We start from the raw sequence: 25,736 nt of genomic DNA, 5'->3' as shown, positions 1-25,736 counted from the left end.
GCGCAGTCCTGCCCAGGGGCCAGAGGTGGCGGGATGGGGTGGGAGGGGCCGGCCGGCCCAGCCAGACCTCAGCTCCGCGGGGCAGAGCCAGGAGGAAAGGGCCGTCCTCACCGCCCGTGTCCCTAGAGCCCGCCCAGGCCCCCGGCCCTGGCCAGCACTCGGACAGCCTCGGGCAGTCGTCAGTGGAGCTGGAGGAGCAGGACCTCTCAGGACCTCAGGCCGTGCAGTGCCCAGCGCAGGTGCCAGCTGGGGGCTGGGGGTGCACCCGGGGGCTCCCCACCCCCCCTCGGTGCTCAGACCCACCTTTTCCCAGGCCCCGGCCAGTGGCAGCGAGGAGACCGCGGCCAAAGCCAAGCAGAGCCGCAGTGAGAAGAAAGCCCGGAAGGTGGGCTGGGCTCTGCCCCTCGGGAGGGCGGGGCTGGGGACCTCCCAGCGAGGGCTGATGAGTCCCATCAGGGGGGGCCACTGGGGAAATGCAGTGACCGACACCCTCAGGAACAGCTGGGCATCGGCCTGAGCCCAGCACCCACTCCACCCACGGGGAACCCTCCTGCAATGTGCTCCCCCTGGCCGGCCCAGGCCCTCACCCCGACAGGCCGTGGGCAGTGCCCAGGCCTGAGCCTGCTGTGCCCCCAGGCCATGTCCAAGCTGGGCCTGAGGCAGGTGCAGGGCGTCACCAGGATCACCATCCAGAAGTCCAAGAACATCCTCTTTGTCATCGCCAAGCCCGATGTCTTCAAGAGCCCGGCCTCGGACACTTACGTGGTGTTCGGGGAGGCCAAGGTCAGTGGCGGGGCGGGGCGGGCAGGCGGGGCGGGGCGGGCAGGAGGGCTAGCTGACAGCGGCCCTGCTGCAGATAGAGGACCTGTCCCAGCAAGTGCACCGAGCGGCAGCCGAGAAGTTCAAGGTGCCCACGGAGCCCACCACCCTTGTCCCAGAGTCGGTGCCTGGGCCGCGGGTGAAGCCGGAGTGTGAGGAGGACCAGGGCGAGGAGGAGGAGGAGGTGAGGCAGGGGGTGGCAGAGGGAGGGGGCGGCTGCCGGGGGGAGGGACAGTGCAGCACCTCCTGCTGGCCCACCAGGTGGACGAGGCAGGACTGGAGCTGCGGGACATTGAGCTGGTGATGGCACAAGCCAACGTGTCCAGGGCCAAGGCCGTGCGGGCCCTGAGGGACAACCAGAGCGACATCGTCAACGCCATCATGGTGAGTGGCTGCCTTCAGACCCCGCTGCTGCTCTGCGGGGACCTCCCTGGCCTGACCTCTCCTTGCTTCCTGCAGGAGCTGACAATGTAGCCGCTGGCCAGCGCCCGGCTCCACCTCGACCCCAGCTCTGCTGCTCAGTAAGCGGGTGTCCCCACACCTCTGCTCCTGCTCCGCCTGCTCCCCAAACGCCTCTAGCTAACAGGATGTGAGGAGGCACACAGCACCCGAGGGCGGTGGCCTCCCAGCCCCGTGTTCCCAGGGCGCCCAGTTCCCTGGAGACTGCAGGCAGTCTGGTCACTGGGCCGTGGCCCAAGGGACTGGAGCTCCGTGAGAAGGCCTGGGCCGGGCCCTGGGAGTCCCATGTGCTCGGCTGGCTGGGGGTCAAACCCCAAGGCTCTCGGACTCTCCGTGGCCCAGCCCTAGGAGTCACGCTCCTCTTCTCTTCTCCAAAATACGGGGACCCGCCAAGTGGGGTTCACACCCCAGGACGGTGTCCCAGGATAGGATGGTGAGGGACCCGCAGAATGGGGGCCAAGTGCATGTGGGTGGGACCCCTGGAGGGGAGGGCTCCTGACCATCCACAGAGCACAGCTTACTGCACAGGACAGGGCCTGCCCCTCCCCAGGGCTTCCTGCTCGCATCCTCAGGGTCTCTAGGGCAGAGGCACCTTTTGAGCAAGGGGGGTGTCCTGGGACACCGCACACCTGTCCCACAGTCTCCAGGCTCTGCCCTGCGGTCACCCCCACTACCTCCCTGCTTTCAAAGGGCACAGGAGAGCCCAAGACCACGAGGCTTAGGTGGGGGGGTGAGGGCACAGTGCCCCAGCCGGTCACCCTGAAGAGCTGGGCCCAAGGCTCCAAGATGACATGCTCTCAGCGTGGAGACAACAATTATGATGGGGTGAGGGGGACACAGGGAAGGGGGAGACTTGGTGGCTTAAACGAGAGGCCAGAGGACAGCCAGTGCCCCTCAGGGTGCCTGTGCCGAGTCCCCAGAGTGAGGCCCTAACACTCACATCCACAGGTGCCTGGGACACCTGTTCCCAGCCCCACGTCCAGGGAGCAAATGCCCCATCAGGTCCTGCCCACCGGCTGGTCAAGAGCTGGCCCAGCTCCCCACCGGCAGGGTCTGCCAAAGGGCACCCTTTGGCTCAGTGCCCAGACCGTGGTGCCGAGTCCTGGGTGTGTGGACCCCGGCCAGGCCAGGAGACACCAGCTTCCACCGGGATCAGAAACACGCTGGCAACCAGAGATAAATTATTCACATTGCAGTAAACTTCTTTTAAGGTCTCTGAGAGTTTCGATAGAAACGTCATGTGCAAAACCAACAGCTGCCCGGGTGCCGGCAGACAGGCCCTTCCCGGCGCCGCCGTGAGGAGGCCAGGGCAGCCTCCGCCCCAGGTCCTTCACAGTAGAGGCCCTGCAGCTGGCCTGGCCCGGCCCGGCCCAGCCCCACACAGGGGTGTGCCCGAGGGCGCCCCTGCACCGTCAGCCTGAGTCCTGGTCCATGCTGCAGCCCAGCGCCTCGATGTCATTGCTGATGTCTGAGATCATGCGGTCCCACTCATCCCCCTCGGAGGGTGCGGACTGGTCGTCGGAGCTGCCTGCTGCCCTGTTGCCATTGGAGGTGGAGGTGGAGCTTGCGGCCCGCCGGCACCGGCCGAAGCTGTCGGTGATGATGCCACGGCCATCTTTCACCCCGATGGTTTCGAGGAAGTTCTCGAAATGCTGGCTGTCCTTTTCGGGGATGAAGGGCCGCAGACCTGTGGACACACCACACACCTGACCCCGCACATCCTGCAGGCACCAGCCCTGGGACGTGTGTCAGGGACGCCCCAGATGGAGGAGAGACGAGGGGGGCCCGAGCAAGGAATCTCCACTGCCCAGCTGTGCTCCCACCTCTGGGGGACCACTCGTTTATGGACAAGTCAGAGGACACCCTCAGCTAGGGTCAGGGGCCTCGGACTGCTGGAGGCAGAACCCAGGATCCAGGAGCCCCCACCGATCAGTCAACCAGCCTGTTCTCTGGGGTCCGCAGGGGGAGGCACAGTGGGTCCAGGGCCACATCCCACTGTGGATGGCAGGGCCTGGGCGCCAAGCATGGCCAGTCCCTCAGCTGCAGTGGAGTCTTCTCTCTCCTGACCCACCAAAACCTGCCCCCGAGCACGGCTCACCCAGCAGCAGGAACTTGCGGCCGTCCCCGTAGAGCCGCCGCAGGTTGATGCAGAACTCGTGCACCGAGGCCCCGTCGCGGTACTCGTGCAGCAGCGCCGCGAACTGCTGGATCTCCTGCGAGGACAGCTTGGTGCGCAGCTGCGGGGAGCAGGCGGTGACGGGAGGCAGGCCAGAGCCCGCCCGCCCTGGGGACCCACCGCAGCCAGCGGGCGCCTACCGTGAGCATGTAGTCCTGCAGCAGCTCGGCGGCCGTGGCGCTCAGCTCGCTCTCGCTCGCCGTCTTGGTGTGGGGCCCACATTCAGGGAAGGAGCTGCAAGGGACGGTCCTGCCCGGTCCTGCCCCGTGGCAACCCCCGGGCCCAGGGAGCACTGGGGTCGAGGCAGGTGACGGGAAGGGCCTGCGTGGGGGAGGGCATAGCGGGCTGGGGTGACAGCCGACCCCACGATGCAGGAGGGACCTGGCAGGTGACAGAGCCCAGTGGGCTCACAAGCTGATGCCCTCACAGCGTGACCTCAAGGAGCCTCTAGATGGACCGGGGAGGCGGGGACCCAGCAGGGAGGGGTGCGCAAGAGCAGAACTCACAAGGTGCTGGCATCGGTCTCGTACGGCTCCTTCATGTCCACCTTGGTGGAAGAGTCGTCTGCAGGGACACAGAGGCCCGGGTTACGGGAGGCAGTGACCACCAGGCCCAGCCCGCAGGACCAGGGCACAGCAGGCCTTCAGGGTAGAGCACGGGCCTGGGGACTCCTCCTTGGGGCCTTAGGCGGTGGGGGGCAGCAGAGGGCTCCCCACGAGCCCTGCGTGGTCTCCACACAGCCCACACCTGGTGAGGAGCTGAATCAGAGGCGGTGCCCGCCTCGTGTTGCCAGCTCTGACCAGCCTGGACCAGCCGAGATCCACTGTGTTCAGCTGCTCCATGAGGACAGAGAGAGGCCTGGCGATGCCGGGACCTCAGACCAGCAATGAGCCTGGTACAGACACTGCTCAGGACACATTGGGCAGCGACCTAGGTCCATGTGACAGACCGTGAGAGACCCTGGGCGCTATGACAGTGACCAGAGGCTTGGGGGAAAGGCGGGTGCATGAGACTGGGCACAAAGGCAGGGTGGTGGGCAGAGGAATGGCCCCCAAGGATGTCACATCCACATCCAGGACCGGGATCATGTCAGGTGACGGCGGAGGTGGCCTAGCACAGGGAGCCTGTCCTGGGCTACCTGGGTGGCCCTCCAACGTGGAGGGAGCGGGGGGAGGGGAGGGGCAGAGGCAGCCCCAGAAGCTACGAAAGCCAAGAGCTAGCCTGTCGCCGGAGCCTCAGCGGGACAACTGGGCAGCTGCAGACGAAGCCCGTGCGACCCGCTGTGCCCTCACCCAGACGGTGAGGCCGGCCTGTGTCTGAGCGAGTACGGGTGACCTGCCAACTCAGAGCCCCAGCACACACGGGTCTCTGCAGGCTGCGTGCTCCTGGCTGGTGCATGAGCCCTGGGGAGGGCGGTGCAGGACCTCTCTGCACAGAAAGGCCTCACTGGGCTGTGGTTTCCATTTTGCTTCTGTGAATCTGACTCTCAAGCCACAAATCTTCAATAAACTACAGGTCTCAAAGGCAGGCGGTGTGGCCAAAGTGGGCGTGTACACACGCAGTGTCTGTGCATGCAGGAGGGTCCCTGAGTGCTCTGCAGCCAGTGCTGGGGCAGGAGTTGGTGCCTGACGGCTGCTCAGGTCGAAGCCTTTGGGGCACTTTCACTCCACGCCCCACCTAGCAGCCTTTGTCCTGGGGGGGACCTGCTCCGCCAAAGGCAGCCTGAGAGGCCTGGAAGGAAGGGTCCCGTGGCCACTCGCAGCTCCAGCGCTGGGAGCCCTTCCCGGCCCTGCTGAGCCAGGTGCAGCGGCGGTAGCTACGTGTGGTTGCGGTTGCAGAAGTGTTCCCAGCCCTATGAGGGAGCCGCCAGGCTGACCGGGGGTGGGGGCGCGAGTCTGTGTCCGCTAACACTACAGGGAACGGGACGTGGACGGTGGATGGTGACGTCTGGAGACAAAGGCCCTAGGCAGACCCTCAGCGCCCGGGGCAGGTGCGGCACCGTTCTGCACCCGCCCAGGCAGCACACGCCGCGGGGGTGGGGGATGGGCCCCTGCTGCCCACCTGCCCTCACTCACCACTGTGGAGGGACAGGTGGTGGGTGGGTGTGGAGGCCCCATCGAATATGGCTCTGTCCAGAAAGTCGATGGTGGACTCCGTGTACACGATCTGGAACACCTGCCCGAGCAGGGAGCACAGCTCCTCCGCCGCCACCTGTCGGGGCAGAGCAGCACCTCCCTGGTGGCTTCCAGACACCCAGCCCCTCAGGTGCCCCACGGGCACCAGGACAAGTGCTCTCTGGGGCCGAGGTCACCCACCCGCCAGGACGCTCCCTCAGCTCTCCCCACCGCCCTGCTAGCTACCACCCTCACCACGTGTCCCAGCCTGGGCCCCAGGCAGCAGGCGACGTCCAGTGGGGCCTCCAATGGGGACGGCAGGGCCGCGGCTCGAGAGGACTGTCTGTGGGTCACCCTGTCTCAGGTGCAGGAAGGCTCCCGAGGCTGCTGGCCTGCGGCCCCACGTCTAGCTCACTACTCCAGGCCCCTCCCGTAAGGGGGGGAGGGCGCTGGGGGACAGCAACCACCCTGCAGAGCCCAGGAGGCACCGCTCAGTGGGACTTGGGGCCCGAGTGAGGCTGTGGGCGGGGCCTGGTCCCAGGCCCAGCTGGCTCACCTTGCTCTCCGTGGCCAGGATCACCAGGCAGCAGGCCTCCACAGGCCCCACTCCACTCTCAGACAGGGAGCCTGGGGCGAGGCCTCTGGAGCTTTCTGCACACAGACTCTGGCTGGGGGAGATGCCGGGGTCCTGGGCTGAGGAGTCAACACCATGGCACGTTAGGGCGGACGGGGACCTCAGCAGCAGGCTCTCGGTGGTCCGTGCCTTCTCTTATCAAGGACGGGTACAGGCGCCCACTGAGATCACCCACACGACTTTCTAGCAACCTTGTGCAGACAGCACGCACCGCTTAGGCTCACATTCAGCTGTTACTCGGCGTCTCTGGATCTGCCCCAGAGAAGGTGCTGACAGGGCCCAGTTAACATACGATGAGCTGGGACACAGTCCTGACTAGAGATGGGGAAGCTGAGGCACGGGCAAGGACAGGGCTGAGGGTGTGAGGGGACAGTCCAGGTGGGGCCACTTGGCACCCCACCCCCTGTGCCTTGGGCATGGATGGCTCTGGACAGCATCTGCACTGCAGTGCCCACCCTGGAGCCCCCGGGAGGGCCCAGCGTTTCTCAGGGCAGACTGCGGACCTGACGGGCACCTGTCCAGAGTGCCCAGTGAGGCGGCCCCACCACTGCCAAGAGGAAAAGCGAAGGCCCTTCTGATTTCCTGCGAGGACACACTCAGCCTGCCCACGGCTCAGGGCTCCTGCAAGGTCTGGCTCACCTCTGCACCGGCTCTGATAGGACCACATGGCTACAGCAAGGCAGAGTGCTGGCCATGCTGAGCTGAGCCCACCACAGCCCACAGCCTGCCCGGCGCCCGGAGGGCCAGCACTGAGCAGAGCCCAAGGCTCAGAGCAAGTGGCAGACCCAGCACCTGTCCCTCGGGACCTCCGGGCACTGCCCTCCTCGCCGAGGCTGACCTCGGGGCAGGGGGGCTGCTTTGCAGACGGTGGGCAGCAGCAGCTGTCACCAGAACACCACGCACTATGGACTGGTTCCTCATCAGAGAGGCGGCTGCGACCCCAGGCCCCGCCCAGCCCGCCACCCCATCCCCACCTGTCTTCAGGACCACCAGGTGCGAGGCGTCGTCCCGCACATAGGACACGGCGGCAATGTCGTGGATGGGGACTCGGAGGATGGTGTCCTCCCCGTCCCTCCAGGCCAGCTTGACGTTGTAGGCGGACAGGCTGATGACCGCATCGTGCTCCTGGGTCAGGTGTCCGGGGAGCTGGTGGGCCCTCTGGAAGGGACCATGGGCATCAGACAGAGCCTGAGGCCCCACTGCGCCCATGGGGCTCCTCTGGAAATGCCTCAGATGCAGACCGACAGTGTGTGGTAGGAGATGTGAAAATGGCCCAGAACCACAAGAGCACGTCTAGGGAATAAAATCACGTTCAGACTGAGGAACCAAACGTGATGGGGCTGGGTCATCTCTCATGGCTGTGGAGGCCCGGCGACAGAGGACCAGGAGCTGCTGCCAGAGTGTGAGGGTTACAGGTCAGGGTTCAGAGGTGAAGCAGGCCAAGGGTCAGAGACCGGGGTCGGAAGGGGGTTACCTTTGCATTGTCTATGAAGTGGAGGATCTCGGTCCGACTGGATGGGTTCAGGTACCCAGGAATGGACGTTAACTGGCCTAAGTACTGAGAGAGCACAGGGCAAGGCCGTGAGGAGGAGGAAGGGTCCGCATGCAGCGCCCTGGCCAAGGAGCACCCGCCTCGCTCCCAACACCGCCGCCGCCTTGGTTTGGCTCGAATCTCAGCTCCTGGCAGTGCCCCAGTGCCGTGTCCTGGACAAACCTGTGCGCAGGGAGCTGTTCACACTGCGCTGCAGCGTCCCGGCCGCCCCACGCGACGGCACACCCAACTCTCCAGGCCTCACCCAGGGCTCGTGGCAGGACGGGGCAGATGGGTGAGATGCAGGAGCCACCAGCAAGGCCTCGGCCCCGCGTGGGAGTGTGACTGTGACAGAGTGAGTCACTGGTGCCCGGGTCACATTTCCACCACTGACGTGGCTTTCCGTGTTCTTCGTGTGTGGGGATTTCTTCCCAGGCAGACCGCCCTCAGCACTCCCCAGACACAAATGTGCAGGGTCACCATTACAGGGGGGGACTTGGCCCTGGCCAGTCTGGCTCAGCAGTTTGAATGTCAGCCCAAGGACCAAAGAGTCGTGGGTTCGGTTCCAGTCAAAGGCACGTACCTCAGTTGCAGTTCATCCCCAGCCCTGGTCAGGGTCACACAGGAGGCAACCAGTTGATGTGTCCCTCTCACATCCATCTCTCTCTCCCCCCTCCTCACACTCTCTCTGAAGATAAATACAAAAATATCCTCAGGTGAGGATTATAAAAAAAAAACAACAAAGGGCTGACCTGGACTTCTGTCCCCTGTTCTACATGTAAAGAGCTCGGGTGTCCTCATCCCGTCCTAACAAGAAAAACCTGACAAACTGAAAACCAAAAACTCTTCTCAGATACACCAGACAGCAAGGTCGCTGGGGCCCCAGAGGGGAGCTGACCAAGTGCTGAACATGGGTGTGGATGAGCCTGAGACTAGCGGTGGGCCAGGTGCCAGGCAACAACCAAATACAGACCAGCTGACTTTCATGGAAACGAAAATGTTGTACATTCTACCCACACAGCGAAAAGGCAGCCTGCGGACTGCAGATAGGAGAAAGTATCTGCCAATTATCCATCTGATAAGGGAGTAGCACACAGAACACATGGAGAAACTCTAAAACAGCAACAATAAAAACACCTGATCCCAAAATGGGCAAAAGACTTGAATAGACTTTTCTTCAAAGATACACAAATGGCCAACAAGTCAAAGAAGATGCTCAGCCCCAGTCAACGGACCACCAGGGAGATGGAGCCGAAGCAGACACAGCAGCGCACCCTCAGGACAACCAGTCAGGGAGAGCCAGGAACACAAGGAGCACCGGGGGCGCGGGCCCTGCGGCCCTGGCATGTGGTGGGAGGTGAAAGCAGAGCCACCTGCGGCCCAGCACCCCACTCTGGGCGCTCATCCGGGAGAACTAAAGGAGGGACTCGAAGACCGATCTGCCCCACGCTCACGGTCAAGCAGCGAAGGTGGGAGCAACCCTGGTGCCCACCAGGGTGAAGGGTGAGCACAGTCTGACCCAGCGCCGAACGGATGCTGCAGGTGGTCAACAGAAGAGACCAACTAACAGCTCTGCTATCGACCTGTTTTTCTCCAGTCAAGTCGCATAAATCAGAACAAACAAGGGCCGAGACAGCGGAGCGTGTCAGCGGGGCCTGCCCCGTGCCGACACCCGAGGCCCGTGGCCCTGCGACCAGCTGGCCGCCCCCATTCCGCTCCTCTTCTGAGTGGTCTCAGCTCTTCATTCTGTCACCTTCCCAGAGACTGGACTGACCTTGGCATACCTACAGCACCTGCTGGGGTTCCGAAAGGAGTTGCTTGGACCCCGACAACCAGTTCCAGGAGGACGGAAGCATGGTCCAGGTTGCGTTGGCAGTCCTGAGCTTGGTCTGCGCCCATCGACTTGACCCGTGGTCACGTTCACCACCCTGCGCATTTCCCAGCACACAAATCTGTGCACGCTTGGTAATCTGGGTGTGGGCACCTGTGTCTCACTTGTAAGCAACACATAAGACTCGCTTCCTGTCGTCTGACCACAACCTCGCTGACCACGTCGTCTCCTTCCCCGTTCTCTGACCCCTGGCGCTGGGCCTTGTTACTCACCTAGTTACACGGTACTGGGTGGGGGGTGTCTATCCAAAGTGTCCCGGGCACAAGCTCTGACAGGACTCCAGAGACCTGCGTCTGGGCTGTGACCACAACACACAAGCAGCTCTAACCCTTGGCCAAGGAACCAAACACCTGGCCAGCCCTCAAGAAAGGTGGGCGCGGCTACCGCAGGGATAGCAGGAAGGGGCCAGAGACAGGAAGGAGTCTGGGGTCTAGGCGTTGAGCTATCAGACCTGACACCACAGCTCCATGGGTGGGTCAGGGGCCTGGTGGGCGGGTGCGAGGGGCGGGCACTGACCTTCACCTCCTTCTCGATGTAGTCGCTCAGCAGCCTGTCGGGCTCCACGCGCTCCGGCAGGGACAGCACCACAGTGTGCAGGGGGCGCCGCTCTGCCACCTTCTCCTGGGCTTTCTTATCTCTGCTCTTCTCACCTTTGAGGAAGACTCGCTTAAATGGAGACACGATTCCAGGCTGCGGGCAGAAGCAGCAGTGGGGGGAGTTATTACCGCCCAGGCTCCGCGGAGTGCCGCCACCACCACTGCACCCGATGCAAACCACCGGGTGAGCCGGCCCCAGGGAAGAGCACCTGGACACACACACAGGTGGGCTGGGCGTTCCCCTGTCCACAGACACTCGGAAGGTCCAGGGCCGACTCCCAGGGGGCGGGAAGAGGGCAGGAAGAAGGAGATGCCCCCAGACAACAGAATCATAGCATCTTCCAGCCTCTGGGCTCCGTAAGTCAGAGAAGCCGGAGCAGGCGTGGCCAAGGCTGTGGCTCAGCAGCCAGTGGCTGAAGCCCCCTGCCTCCCCTCGCTGCAGTAACAGCATGCGCACCCTCTGCACACCCTCCGCTGCCAAGGCCTGGGGCCCTGGCTCAGCGCTGGGGCAACCGTGCACCCTGGTCAGCCTGGATGGGCCTGAAGACTCCCTACAATCAGTGAATGTGCACAGCCGGCGGCGGGGGTGGGGGGCAACGGGGGAGCCTGCCTGGGAGCCCGGAAGCTGGCCCTGGCACTGCAGAAAGCTGATGCTCCAGACACACGTCCAGCTGTGCGGCGGTCACTGCACACGAGGCTGAGGGTCACTGTTCCTGATCATCCAAACAAAGGAGGAGGCAGCACCAACAGGCAGGAAGCACCCAGCACAGGCAGACCAACCACAGCCGGAGCTCCACACCAGACCTCGGCGACCTCCGTGCTCGGGGGATCTGTGAATGGCGGCAGCTGGACTCACAGCAGGCTCAGCTCTGCCCGCACTCAGACACAGTGCAATTATATTTCGCAACATTAAAAACTCTCATTTTTCTCCTCTAGAGGGAAAACTCTGTCAGGTACACAGAAGACAGTATCACAGAACCTTCTCGCCCTGAAACACCCCTCGGGGCAGCAGTAAAAGCTGGTTGACGTACATTGTTTGGAGCCTCTGAGGACCAGAACTCAGGAGGCCCCGCCCTGAATGAGACGTCACTCCTGCCCCCCGGAGGCCACAATCACAGGGGGACAGAGCCCAGAGCAGGTAGACAGGAACGGAATCAGGACGAGAGCGGGGCCTCGGGTGAGCTCTGTGCCAGCCAGCCTGTTCTGAAAGGCGCCACATGGGGGCCAGGACAACTGTGAGGGCTGTGGGCCAGCCCTCTGGCTGCTGAGGCCCGGCAGGGTGCGAGGAGCCACCCCTGCGACACACATGGCCCCCCCGCCAAGCATGAACTCAGCTTCTTCAGAAACAGTGAGCAGAGGGCACCTCACAGTTTGGAACTGATGCTGGTTTTGAACATGAAAATGTGCAGGGAAACCTCCCGGGGCCCAGGGATTGTGGGTAATTCCCGGGCAGAGTCTGGGGATCAAGTTTGCAAAGTGGCTGCAGCCCTGCGATCATCCCTCCTTCACACACGAGCACTTTCACTGGGTGCTCAGACTCTCTTATAACCTTTGACCTGAAGGACAAAGGACCCACTCAGCCCCAAAAGGAGGACACTCTGTGATGGAGCCTGGCGACCGAGGGAAAGAGCCCTTGTCACGAGCTAAAGAGGCCTCTACAATGAGCAGGACTCACCGGCCCTGAGACCTGCAGAAGCACGTCCCCACTGTCCTTTGCAGACGCTGCAACGGTGCCCCCCTCCTCACGGAGCCACGTGGACAGAATGCCAGACATGGGTCTGCAGCTGTGGATGCGCTTTTTCCTGACCTTTTCCCTGATCTATTTTCCAATTCGGATCTCAGGCCCTAATTGACCCCAGTCCACATGCAGACTGCTCGGGCCCAGCAGCTCCGACACCTGCGGCCCCTTATTCCCGAGCTCAGGTGCATGAACCCGACAAGCTACAAACGGCTCCTTGCCTCGCTACCGCCCGCCATGGCGAGACTCGGTTCTCAGACCCGGAAGCCAGCTGAAACCCCCACCCCATCTCCCAAACCAGGGCCCCTGGAGCCTCACGCTGTGCCGGTCTCTCCACGCTGGACTGCACCCACCTCGTTCTCCATGGAACAGCCCTTGGGGACGCCGCTGGAGGAGGAGTTCCTGCCTGGGAATGGTGGTTCCTCCCTCTGCGGACAGCTACTGTGCATTCTCCTCTGCTCACTTCTGCTCTTGTTGAAAATCATGGTCACATGTCAGCCCCCCCTGAAAACCAGTGGAGGCACCGGAAGGACAGGAACCACAGTTTCCGTCTGTTTCAGCTTAAAAATAATGATGAAGAGGCAGCACCCTGACATCGGTGGCAAATTCAGAAAGATGCCAAGTAAACCACGAATCTCCCTCAGCAAAAGTGCACGAGTGTGCGTTGCCTGGTCACACTTTTTGTTTGTTTTGAGAGAGGAAGGGAGAGGAAGATAGAAACATCGATGTGAGAGAAACACCCATCAGCTGCCTCCTGCACGCCCCCCACTGGGGATCCAGCCTGCAACCTGGCATGTGCCCTGACCAGGAATTTAACCTGGACCTCAGTCCCTGGGACGACGCTCCACCCACTGAGCCACACCCAGAGCCACACCTGCCTGGAGCCTTGTCACGCATTTAAAAGCCATTTATCTGTGTCTTTTCCTGTGAACCGTCTGTTCCATCTCCTGCCTTTTTCTCAGGTCACAGCCTCTGTTCTATTTTTAGGAGAACCTTACATATGGGGTATTTACCTTGTGCTTTACAGGTCACAAATATTTTTCTTGACTTGTTTTTCACGCACATTGACATGATCAGATCCTTGGTCACCGCACTCACTGCCTCTGGTCTTTAGTTAACAGGGTAAGAAAGTTTCCTCGTCTCCCAGTCACTGAAGAGCTGCCCGTATTCTTGTAGGTATACGGCTCGTCTGTTCCATTTACATCTCTGACCGTCTGTTGTTCGCTGTGCTACACAATAGGGAGGACAGTCCCGCCTGTTCCTTCCCACCCGTTTATCCAGCCACCTGCTGGCACCACTCACAGACCCCACGGGGTGCTCCTCTCCCACACCCTTGGTGTCCTGGGGCGTGGAGCCATCTGAAGTCCTCCTATCTCTGCGGTGGGTCACGAGACAGCACGACCTGGCCCGTGTGGCCCCCCTGCCCTTCTTTCTCAGAGTTTTTCTGGCTGTTCTTCCTTGTTTGTAACACAAATGAGCGCTAAGTGGTCTCATTGTATAAAAAAATCCAATTTTTATTGGGGCCACGTTATGAATTAACTCAGGGACACAGACACAGGAAACGAGGGCACCACAGTCCCACTCTGCTGGCTGGGTAGGGCCTTGCCCGGGGGGGGGGGGCACCACCATGAAGGTGGCACTGTCTGCATCAGTGTTCGAGAGCTGCCCGCAGCCCAGTGTGCTGGACACTGTGCCCCAGGGGTGCCGTCCAGGCTCCCCCCATGGACGGTGTGACACCTGAGAGTGGGTCTTCACGGGGCCCACTGAGTGCCCACAGGACGCTGCAGGGAACAGCTCCATACAGCCTGACCCACAGGTCGGTGGGTCCACCGTGGGGCCCACATGCCCGTCCCTGGTGAGCAGGTAGGTGGGCATGTGACAGAAGCCCACAGACCCCGAGGAGCTGCTGAGAGCGAGGGGTGCAGCACATGCGTGACTGCTTGCTAGCAGACACCCCCGGGCATTGCTTCTGCAGAGGGACACAGGAGTTCCTTGGGCTGCCAAAACATGCCCTGGCCGGTTTGGCTCAGTGCTAGAGCATCAGCCCACAGACCAAAGTGTCGAGGGCTCAATTCTGGTCAAGGGCACGTACTTCGGTTGCAGTTCGCCCCCAGTCCCCATCGGGGTCGTGCAGGAGGCAGCCAATCAATGTGTCTTTCTCACGTTGATGTTACTCTCTCTCTCTCTGTCCCACTCTGTCTGAAGCTAAGTGGAAGAAAGTATCCTTGGGTGAGGATTTAAAAAAACAAAACAAAAAACAGCACACGTTTTCCTGGCCAGTGTGGCTCAATGGATGGAGTGTCGTCCCATGGACTGAGAGGTCCTGGTTCAATTCCGGGTCTGGGCACATGCCCGGGTTTCAGGCCTGATCCCCAGTAGGGAGTATGCAGGAGGCAGACAATTGGTGCTTCTCACATCGATGTTTCTCTCTCTCCCCCTTCTATAAAAAATCGATAAAAACATGTTTAAATAAAACAGTACACATTTTACACTCACACACACAAACCAAAGGATCCACTGCATAAGTTCGATGGCTGCCAATGAAGGAGCCTGAGAGAGGAGTGGAGCTGGGGACCCAAGGAAATGAGTAGATGAATAAATAGAGCCAACAGGAAGCCCCAGAGAGGGCAGACAGGGAGCACTCAGATGCTCAATGAACTCAGCCCCGTGTCTGAGACCCAGACCCAGGAGAAGGAAGAAGATGGGGAGACAGCTCAGCAGTCCAGGCTGGAAGCCGACATTCAGGAGCCAGGGCAGGCAGGGGCTTCCAGAACCTTCTCTGAAAAGGCCAGATCATGCATGCCCAGCTCCCAAAATGAACAGGGTGCTGGGGAGCCAACAAGTTCCTAAGATGCGTGGGATCCAGACCCCTAGAAAGAGCTCTAGAAGCAAGGATTCCCCAGGCAGGTTTTGGGGAGACAAAATACACTCACAGGATGTAATCCAATGGGTTCTCTGCCTCTGTCGGCTCAGACAAAATGACAGCTCTGGGAGCAAACAGACGGAAGCTCTTTATACCAACACGGAGTCACCCGAAACATCCACCCAAGAGCCATAGACGGCTCCTTATAACAAGTATTAGAACACCACAGAATTTCTGGAAGGCTCTCCAGAACCAGTGACCCAGTCCCTCAGCTCCTCCCAGGCCGAGCACCCACTCCTGACCTCCCCGGAAGAGCCGCAGGCCACATGCAGCTCCGGGAGCCGTGTGCTCCACGAGGCGCGGCCCAGCAGGCGGGCAGGCGGCCTGCAGTCGGGACGAAGTGGTTGGGGGCAGCGTCAGAGAATCCGCTCACTCTGCACAGTGCACTTCCTGACCCACCACCCTCTGCTCCTTCAAACTGCTCTCGGGTCTCTCGACCTCACGGCACTAAGGACCCCACCCCAACACAGAGAGGGAGACTCGGAAGGTAGTGACTGCTCCCCAGAAAGCAATGTACCCAGTGGGCACTAAGAATTGTCTGAAACACATAAACCCAGGAACAGGACTGTGTGCAAACAGAGAAGCGTGGCACAGAAAAGCAATCTGAAAAGCTCTAATAGTTTCTGGTGGGTTAGGATATTTTTAATTTTTTTTCCTTGAATATAGTCTGCTATTTTTTCTGAGATGTAAATGTATTTTTTAATAAGAAAAAAATTTTAAGTTCATTTTGGAAAATAAAATCCAAAATTATCAGCAAATGCCGTCAACACCCACAGTCGGTGCTGTGCTATGTGGGCCAGGCTGCTGGCAGACCTGCGTTCTCGCCGTTCACTGCTGTGGGGACAGTTTGTCAACACCGACTAAGTGACCAGCGCGTGTAAGCTGACTGCATTTTCAGGAATTAATGCTACAGACATTCACATGAAAGGCTAGTGGAAGGTGAAGTCTGCATTCTAGTTAAAGCAGAATGGCAGCCGTCTACAAACAGGCTGCTAAGTGGATCACATTTATCACAGGAGGAAATGCCCTTCAGTCCTGAAGAGGGATAAAGAAACTATACATCAATAACAAAGATCTCCAAAAAATATTGCCAGAAAAAAATAGCCCCAAACAGGTCCCTAGTCCCATGGTCAAGTAGACTGTACCAGAAGAGCCCTCCCAGACAAGGTCATGCGCTCCAGGACCTCAGGGTAATAACACACCACAGCAGTACCAAGGACCTCTGTGGACAAGACCGTGGTTTCTAAATACCTCTCCCACAGAAAGCAGCCAGAGTTGCTTGGACAGGTATGTGGTTCGGGGCTGGGACAGGAAAGGATCCAATCAGCCTGGGCCGTCACGGTAGTAAATGTAAGCAAGGGCTCCGAGAACAGAGGGACTTGTCAGGAGACAGCAGATACATGACAACATGTCAGCCCGCTGACCAGAGTCCCGGGTTCGATCCCGGCCAAGGGCACGTACCTCGGTTGCGGTTTGCCCTGGCCCGGGTTGGGGTTGTGCAGGTGGCAACCAATCAACGTGTCTCTCTCACACCGATGTTTCTTTCTCTCTCTATTCCTCCTTCTCTCCCTCCCACTCTATCTGAACATAAATGCAAAAAATGTCTTCGGGTGAGGATAAAAAAAAAAAAAGAAGAACTTTAAAATGCAGAAAGCTGACTAATGATCACAGTAGGCATCACCAGAAACAGGGTACGTCACATCAATCAGCAAGTCTGGAGCCGCCTGAGACTCGAATGGCAATGCGGGTTGGTGTTAATCTCCTGGTTGTGACCATCTAACTCAGGCGGGTTGGTGTGTCTTTGTGTCCAGGAAACACCCTGATAATAAGGGATCTGGGGCACCGTGTCTGTAATTTATTCTTTTTTTCTAAAGATTTTTATATATTTATTTATTTATTTATTTTTAAGAGAAAAAAAGGGAGAGGGAGAGAGAAATAGAGAAACATTGATGTGAGAGCAAAACATGGATCAGCTGCCTCCACACACACCCAGACCGGGGATCAAGCCTGCAACCCAGGCACGTGCCCTTGATGGGAAATTGAACCTGCAACCTTTCGATGCAGGGAACGAGGCCCGGCCAACTGAGTCACACCGGCCAAGGCCACATTTATTCTTAAGTGGTTCAGAAAGGTTAACAATTGAGGAATCTGGGTAGAAGTATATGGGTGCTCTGTGCACTATTTCTGCAATTTTTATGTAAATTTAAAATTATTTCAATATAAAAGCTGAAAATCTGTTTAAAGCAAAAACGATGTAATGTTAGATTTAATATGTACAGAAATCGGAGAGATAAAACACGTCAATGCGACAGGTAGTGAAACAGCTGCTGAAAGGGCCCTCTAGGCTGGAAAGGCACAGTCCTGCCCCCGGCAGCCGAGGACGAGCACGGCCGTGCAGCCCGAGAGCAGCCAGCAGCAGAGTGGACACTGAGGTGCTCAACCGAGAAGACAGACAGGAAGAACAAAGCACAAAGAGAAAGCAAAAGCAAATAGCAAAATGGCAGACAGACATAACCGTATCGACAATTACACTGCAGCAAACGGCAGAAGTTGTCAGACCAGATCAACGGTAGGATATGACCGCTGCCCCGCGCTGTTTATGAAGATGCAGTTTCAATGCCACGTAATTGGCGTGTGGAAGCCACGCCCTGCACACGTGCAGCGTGAGCAAGCTGCTGTGGCTGTGTTAACACCAGACACGACAGATCCCAAAACGAGGATCGTCCTCAGAAATAGAGGGCCATCTCATAGTGAAAAAGTCATTCCAGCGAGACACAATGATCCTAAATTACGAACTTAAGATCAAAGCTTCGCAAACACGTGAAGCCAAAGCTGACGGGACGACAGAGAAAAATCCAAACCAATAACTAGAGATTTTAACACCCACTCACCCCACCCCCACATCCCCGCAACAACTAATTGAATCAGCAGGCAAAATTCAGCAGGAACAGCGGGGCAGGGTCTTGCACAGTAAAAATGCAGGCGCCCTGGCCAGTTTGGCTCAGCAGTAAGAGTGTGGCCCACAGATTGAAGAGTCCTGGGTTCGATTCCAGTCAAGGGCATGTACCTCAGTTGCAGTTCATCCCCAGACCCGGGTGGGGTCGTGCGGGTGGCAACCAATCGATGTGTCTCTCTCACATCGGTGTTTCTCTCTTTCTCTTCCCTCCCCTGTCCCTCCCGCTCTATCTGAAGATTGTAAAATATCCTTGTGTGAGGATCAAAAAATAAAAATTAACTATGTCCACACACTGACTTCGGATGTCCATGCAGCTTTTCCTAATAACACAAAGCTGGAAAGAACCCAGATGTCCAACACAGGTCACTGGATACCTGCTGTGGTAGACACACGACAGAACACCTCCCAGCAATCCATGATGCACACGCCATTGTGGGCGACCTCAAAGCATGATGTGGAGTCACGGAACCTTTGCCCAAAAGAACATACCCACCTGAACCCATGTGTATGAAGTCCTGGGACAGACTGCACTAAGCCAGACAGAACTAATCTCGGTGGAAGAAGGCAGAACAGCAGTGGCCTGAGGAGTGCCTCCTAAGAGGCACAGGGACCTTCTGGGTGATGGCAGGGTTTGGGTTACACAGGTGTAAGCATTTGTCAAAACGTAGCGAACGTCCTTACGATGGATCCATTTCACTATCCATGAGTTTCACAGCAAAAGACAACTGCAAACAGACACTAAACTCTAGTTAATGGGGGGAAAGGAGAAACATCTGTAACAAAAACAAATTAATAAAAATAACTTTAAAAAATAAATAGCCCTGGCCGGTTTGGCTCAGTAGTTAGAGCATCGGCCTGAGGTCCAGAGGGACCCGGGTTCAGTTCCCACTAAGGGCATGTACCTCGGTTGCAGTTTGTCCCCGGCCCTGGTTGGGTCGTGTGGGTGGCAGCCACTCGATGTGTCCCTTTCACATCGATGTTTCTTTCTCTCTCTCTCTCTCTTCCTCTCCCCCTCCCACTCTTTCTGAACAAAAAAAATGGAAAAATGTCCTCAGATGGGGATAAAAAATATAAATAAATAAAAATAAAATAAACTCTAGTTAATGGTATGCATGTTGATGTGGTTAGATCTAAATGGACTAAGGTCAAATCTGCTTTGAAAGGCAGCAGGATACAGGATAAACAAGTGTAGCATATATTAATAGTAGATCTAGGTGGTGGGTGTATGTGTATTTGCTGTAAAATTCTTTAAACTTTGGTGTAATAAAATATTTTCATAATAAAATGTGGGGAGGGACTAGAAAAAGCAGATAGTGGCTGTGTACCCCTCTTCCAAGGAGGGAGTTGAAGACTCTACACTAGGGGAAAGGATCGCGAACTGGGCCTGCAGTGGGCCTGACATTGCGGGTACACGGGCAGGTCGGTCTCGGCTACTGGGTGTATCTCAGAACAATGTAGAGCTATTTCGAGTGACACACTGGCAGTAGTGACAGTGAGACACAGTCAGACCTGGAACATTTCCTGACAGGCGACATGCAAGGTAACACACCTGACACGTAGGTCTGCAAGGTGTGGAATTAATAAACTGCACCCCCAGCATGTCAATAGAATATGCTGAGACACACCCAGCTCCAGAGTTAATGGTCATGACACACAGGAAGTAGATTAGGTTTTAGAAAAAATGAGCATGGAATTTTATTTTTTATTTATTTTTTTATTGATTGATTGATTTTAGAGAGAAAGGAAGAAGGGGAGAGTTAGAAACATCGATTGGCCGCCTCTTGCATGCCTCCCACTGGGGATTGGGCCCACAACCTGGGCACGTGCCCTGACTGGGAATTGAACTGGCAACCTCTAGGTGCATGGGCCAACATTCAACCACTGGCCAGTTGATTGTTTTATTTTTTAGAGAGAGGAAGGGAGAGATAAAACATCAATGTGAGAAACGTCAATCAGCTGCCTCCTGCACGCCCCCTACTGGGTATCAAGCTCGCAACCCAGGCATGTGTCCTGGCTAGGAATCGAACTGGGACCCCTCAGTCCATGGGATGACTCTCAATCCACTGAGTCACATCAATTGGGCGAGCACGTAATTTTAAACTGTAGAATGAATAATAAAGATTCAAATACATCCAAGTTTCTCTCTTTTCTTCTCTGTCATAAATAACAACGTAGGTGAAACGGCACGTCCCACCCCAAGTGAGTGACACCCACACCAGGTTTTCCTGAACAGTAACAACTCAGTCAGACTGACCTTCCCGCACTTTCAGAATGCAACTGTTCTTCCCTCCTCCTGGCTACAAGATACCCACCCCTCAGCTCAGCATCCTAAGCCTCAAACAAAAGCCCACATTCCAACCTTCTACTTATTAAGGATTGTTTTCACCACACACATCTAATGCCTGTGATCAGATACCTAATCTTAATAACCCCACAGACCGCACTGCTCAGGTACCCAGGGAAACTGTAACATGTGGGCACCGGTTCAAAGTAAGAAAACATGTCCTTGTATTTCTACTTAGTTGACAAACCCACTCTCAGCTCTTTCACACTGCGACCCAGGAAATCCGAGCACACACTTGGATAGAGCTTCGCCTGCACAGAGGGAGGCAGGAAGGGAGGTGGGGGTGCACAGGGCTGTCCCAGCCATGTGACCAAGCATCGAGTGCACGCAGGTAATCCCACCGCTTTGAGTCACCTGTCCCTGTCTGGATCGATGGTGGAGACCAGGTCCTCAGACCTCTAGGCCAGATGGAGAGACCATGTCTCAGCACAGAGTCCCAGCCCAGGGCCACCACACCAGATTCCAGCCCCATCAGCCAACAGCCCAGGCTCGCTTCAAAATCACCAGCTGCCCTAGCCCAGTGGGACAGAGGACCACAGACCAGGGCACATGCAGCCGACACCTCTTCCCTCCAGGGCTGGAAGCCACATGCTGGATCCCGACAGGGCTGGATTCCAGAAGCGTTCTCTGGGGCTCAGAGACGGGTCTTCTCCCTGTCCTCACATTTGCCCAACTTTCTTCTTCTGATAAGGATGTAGTTCATATGGGATGGGGGCCACCTTACTGATCGCATTTAACCCTAATCACCTTGCTAAAGGTCCCATCTCTAAATACAGACCCATACTGAGGTGCTGGGGGCTAGGCTTCCACACCAGAATTTGAGGGGGGCAATGGTGGCCGAGGGCATGCATAGGAACCAAGTGTCCCACACTGACGATGAGGGAGACTGGGCCCAGGTGACATCACAAGATTCTCTCTAAACATGGGCTCAACCCCTGGCAAGTTTGGCTCAGTGGTTAAGCATGTTGGCCTGAGGACTGAAGGGTCACGGGTTCGATTCCCAGTGAAGGATATGTATTTGGGTTGCAGGTTCAATCCCCAGCCCCTATTGGGGCACATGTGGGAGGCAACCAATCGATGTCTCTCACACCAATGTTTCTCTCTTTCTCTCTCCCTTCCTCCCTCTCTTTAAAAATCAATGGAAAAAAATCCTCGGGTGAGGATTAACAAAAAACAAAATAAATAAATAAATGTGGGTTCAATGTCTTCTAACAGAAAGGTTCCTAACTGGCTCATATCAAAGCATGCTTCCTAACGGTTCCCTCACCGGTCCCTGAGCTCTGCTGAGGGCCTGCGGCCAGAGCTCACTGTCCCCCAGCACCTGCTCAGGGCGTGGTCAGTGCCAGCGAGCACTCCTTGAAGAAACAGGTGACAGGCTTGTCGCTTCAGCTGTTCATAGGCCCGAACTAGACGCCCCCGCAGCCTTACCCTCCCCTGCACTGAAGGTCATCACACAATCCCCACGTCTTTCTCTGACACTGTGGGTGAGCAGCTCACTTTCCAAATAAAATGCCCCGTCCTCAGTCCTCTTCCACTGTTCTAAGCATGTCAGCAGCACACAAATCAATGAATAGGGTGACTTCATGCTGATAGGCTAATCTGGACTTAACCATGGCTCCTAACTGCAGAGTGAGGTGACCAGGGCAGTCGAGTTACTATTGCCGACAGTCACTGCGGGGCCCAACCTACTTGGTACAGAAGTCTTGTCAGAGGTACTTCTTTAAACTTGCATTTCAGCTATCCAAACATTCACCCACACGTGCACATCTGGGGAGAAGGGAGCGGTATGGCTGCCCGACAGCTGGTGTCACAAGTTTAAAAGGCGCTGGTCTAGGCCAAGCTCCAGTTCCTCAGACACTCCCTGATGTGAGCTGGAAGGTGCAGGGGCTAGTAACCCAGAGATCTCTTTCTTCCCACTCTTTGTATGGAAATTCTCAGAAACTCACAAAAGCAGACAGAATAATGAGTAAGGAACACCCACTGCCACACCTGCGGCTATCTACTCTCACAGGTAGAGTAACTTCCCCGTAACATCTCAGCACCGACTCTATCAGCCAGAACAGGACAAGACACAAATATTAAGTACAACAAAGTTAATAGGAAGTCCTCATTACCATTTACGACCCAGCCCTGCATTCCCAGGGCACCTTATCATCTTTTCTTTTTCATTTGAAGAATGCAATAAACTAGATCAATGTAGAAATATGTAACTGTTGGGGAAAAAGGAAAAACATCTGTAACAAAAATAAATTAATTAGCCCTGCTGGTGTGGCTCAGTGGTTGAGCGTCGACCCTGCACCAAGAGGTCACCAGTTCAATTCCTGGTCAGGGCACATGCCCAGGTTGTGGGCCAAATCCCCAGTGAGGGGCATGCAGGAAGTGGCCAATCAATGTTCTCTCTCACCGATGTTTCTACCTCTCTCTTCCTCTCCCTTACTCTCTCTCTCTCTCAAATCAATAAGTAAAAAAAAAAAATTTAATAAATAAAAAAGTAATTAATTAAAAATCAGTAGGGAAAAAAGAAATATGTAACTGTTCAGGTTGAAGTCCTGACCACTGGTGGGGTGACTGCAGCCCCACAGCAGCACCAGCAGCAGAAGCTGGGACCGAACAGGGCTGATCCTGGTGGTGACTTCCCTCAGGCCGCAATCCTCCACCGAGACAAATGTTTACGGGAAAACGCTCACAATCCAGCTGAAGTGTACACCTACGCTTCTTGCAGAAAGAAGTTATATTCCGACAGAATAGTGTCAAACATACAGAACTTGGGTTCGTTTTGTAAGGAGGCAGGTTTATTCTCCAAACCCTAAATCAGGACTTGTGGTGTGCAAGGTACCAGTCACTCTGGGAACCTTCAGGCAGAAGTGGCCCCAGTGGGCCCAGGCCTCTGGCACCCAGCAGACTTCTGTCCCCAGGCTCACTCCAGCAGCCACCCGTCCCCCTCAGGCTCCTCCTGCTTCCCCATCAGCTACCGCCTTCCATGGTGCAGGGCAGGGCCTCAAGACACCTTCATCCTATGTGCCAGGGCAGCCTCAGAAAGGAAGGACTGTACCGGAGCCACTCCATATGAAACCCCTCGGTTCTACAGGTGCTCTGGCAGCTTGCCACTCCCTCTCCTGAGGACGCAGGCCATGTCAGAGCGAGCCTGAGTACCTGCTTGATAAGCACCAAGACAAGTGTCTAAAGACCCATAAGAGCTACATCCACATTTTTAAAGAGTTAAATCTGCATTAAAAAAATTTTTTTTTTCTTTATTGACTTTAGAGAGAAAGGGAGAGGGAGAGAGAGAAACATCGATGAGAGAGAATATCGACTGGTCACCTCCTGCACGCCCCCCACTGGGGATCGGGCCCACAACCTGGGCATGTGCCCTGACCGGGAATCAAATGGGCGACCTCTAGGTGTACAGGTCGACGCTCAACCACTGAGCCACACTGGCCAAGCTAAATCTGCATTTTTAAGCTACTAACTTGGGAAGAGAATTTAAAAGTCCACTGTACTTTCATAAAACTATTAAGTCATTAGTTCTACTGTTTCGGTTTGAACGTGTGTGTATACTTTAGAATAGGTGTCTCTGGTTAGTTTACCACAATGAAAATGACATGGAATGGGGGAGCAGAGCAGGAAGGTTCCACTGGCTCGTGACTGGCACAGAGCAATAGGTAAAGTGTGCTAAGTGGTGGCCTGGATAGGAATCCATGTCCTAGAGCCCTGTGACCGCCTATGGGAAAATGAGCTGGGGCAGTGGCAAAATACAGAGAAAACACATACTCCGGGCGAAAGCAACTATGTATCCTCTAATAGAGACTATAAATCTCCTCTGATAGACAGTGAAATTCATCAGTAACCTTCTCTGAGCCTAAATCTTTCCATTGCCCTCAACTCCGAAATTCTTGAGTTGTATTGGTTTTTCACTTCTATTTCAAAAGCTCAGGGATGTCTGTTTCTCTCTCTCTTAATACTGCTAAATAGTGTAATGTTTTTATCAAAGCTGGTAGAAGGCTCTAGAAGAAATTCAGTCAATCCCATCCTTTCTGGGTGGGTGCTAATTAAGCAACTCTCCTTAGCAGGTAGGAAGAGCGTTTGGCCTGACTGTGGAAGACTGTGGCTAGGTCTGTGCTCTACTGGGACTGAGCTGTGAGCCAGGCCCTGGCCTGCCTGGCTCTCTGTGACAGGGAAGGGAACTGACCCAATTTCTTCTTGGTTCTACCAGCTTTGGAACAAAGCTTAAACTCAGCTCTCCTTTGTGGTGGGCAGCATCCCTCTGCAGACTAACGCTTCAGGCTGAGTCACTTTCTTGGGCTATTTTCCAGATTTAAACATCTTTGTAGGTAACTGTTACTGCACTGAACGTGTGTGCTCATGACACAAAATGAGCAAACAAGGTCAGAGAGGCAGCACCCCGCAAGCCCCTGAACACGACCTGCCTATACTCCATTTCAAATGCACCTTTTTAAAGTGGGCACCTTGTAAGACAGGTGATGAGTAACTCAGCTGAAGGACACAGCTGGCTTTGATGTAAGATCGGAAGGCTTATCAAGGTCTGTTTCTAACTGAAACAGGCAAGTGCACACACGCGCGCGCGCACACACACACACACACTAAACCAAAAGTGGGAGGTAAGACACTTAGCCGGTTATAAAGCCTGTATTTGAAAGAGACACATCTCATTGAAACCCATTTTTCATTTTCATGGTAGCTTATCCCACGTGGTTATCTCAGCCTCCTGAAAAGGTGGAGCGTCTTGATCAACTACTCTACCCTGTCATTAAAGCCACATCTTAAAAACCACATAAGCGAAGGAGCCCTTGAACTGTGTCCGAAATGCAAGTGCGAAACGAAACGTCACTGCGACCACTCGGATGGTCGCAGACACAGAAGTTGGCCACTTGGGCAGACACACAACAGTGGCCCTGGCCGGTGTGGGTCAGCGGTTAGAGCACCGCCCGCGGACCAGAGAGACACAACGGGGGGCCGGCCGTGCGCGGGCTGGACAGTGGGTCACGGCGTCTGGTTTCCCTCGATGCCCCAAACTTGAAGACATCAGGCAGCAGGCGTCCGTCCATTAAGCCTCCACCCGCGGTGCCTAGGATCCCAGCCCTGGGACTCGGTGGCCCCTGAGCCGGGCCCGCTCCTCTCCCGGCCGATGGCCCCAGGGCAGGCCATGTGGGGAGCCTGGGTTCGGGGGAGTCGCCGCCCGGAAGGGGCGGAAAGGCGTGGCTTCTTCCTCCCCCGCCGCGCCGGCCGGCGAGGACCCCTCGCGGCATTGTCCCGGGCGCGCCTCCTCCCACCGCGGGCCCCGCCGCCCACCCGGCGCCGCCGCCCGCCGCGCTCCCCTCCGGCGTGTGCGCCCGGCGCCCCCCACGGGACCTCCGGCCAGACCGCCTGCCCCGGCCCCGCGTCCCCGCCGGCGGACCGCAGACGGCCCGCGGGAGCCTCCTGGGCCCCCAGCCCCGGCCCCTCCGCCCCGCCCGGCCCTCGGGAGGACGCACCTTCTTGCCCTTCTTGCCCTCCTCCTCCATGTCGCCGCGAGCGGTCCCCGCGGCCCGGCCCGC

General features: G+C 56.9%; 2 protein-coding genes across 5 annotated transcripts in view; one reads left to right on the top strand and one right to left on the bottom strand.

Annotated features, from left to right (window-relative positions):
- The window catches only part of NACAD (NAC alpha domain containing), a 7,616-nt gene extending 5,097 nt beyond the window's left edge, over nt 1-2,519 (top strand). Inside the window, exons 3-9 of the mRNA XM_036247389.1 lie at nt 127-239; nt 314-385; nt 637-783; nt 857-1,003; nt 1,081-1,203; nt 1,279-1,340; nt 2,490-2,519. Of these exons, the coding sequence (XP_036103282.1) occupies nt 127-239; nt 314-385; nt 637-783; nt 857-1,003; nt 1,081-1,203; nt 1,279-1,293 (617 nt within the window). The 3' untranslated portion in view covers nt 1,294-1,340; nt 2,490-2,519. The remainder of the gene's footprint in view (nt 1-126; nt 240-313; nt 386-636; nt 784-856; nt 1,004-1,080; nt 1,204-1,278; nt 1,341-2,489) is intronic.
- Nucleotides 2,130-25,736, bottom strand: CCM2 (CCM2 scaffold protein). 4 transcript variants are annotated; one of them, XM_036246727.1, is made up of 10 exons: nt 12,312-12,512; nt 10,147-10,314; nt 7,677-7,760; nt 7,177-7,360; nt 6,125-6,261; nt 5,530-5,665; nt 3,961-4,018; nt 3,595-3,775; nt 3,377-3,515; nt 2,130-2,965 (listed from the first exon to the last, which is right to left on the bottom strand). In XM_036246727.1, exons 1-10 carry the CDS (start codon nt 12,441-12,443, stop codon nt 2,691-2,693), a joined length of 1,494 nt encoding a protein of 497 aa, XP_036102620.1. In that variant the 5' UTR covers nt 12,444-12,512; the 3' UTR covers nt 2,130-2,690. The 4 variants fall into 4 exon arrangements, with proteins under 4 accessions (XP_036102620.1, XP_036102622.1, XP_036102619.1 ...); XM_036246729.1 differs by lacking the exon at nt 12,312-12,512 and adding an exon at nt 25,674-25,736 and having other exon boundaries at nt 2,132-2,965; nt 10,141-10,314; XM_036246726.1 differs by having other exon boundaries at nt 2,132-2,965; nt 10,141-10,314; nt 12,312-12,506.

The sequence above is a fragment of the Molossus molossus genome, unplaced genomic scaffold, assembly GCF_014108415.1.
Source record: "Molossus molossus isolate mMolMol1 unplaced genomic scaffold, mMolMol1.p scaffold_m16_p_7, whole genome shotgun sequence".
Classification (NCBI taxonomy): Eukaryota; Metazoa; Chordata; class Mammalia; order Chiroptera; family Molossidae; genus Molossus; species Molossus molossus.
The sequence above is the reverse complement of the archived record's forward strand: the minus strand, read 5'-3'. Positions and strand labels throughout refer to the sequence as shown.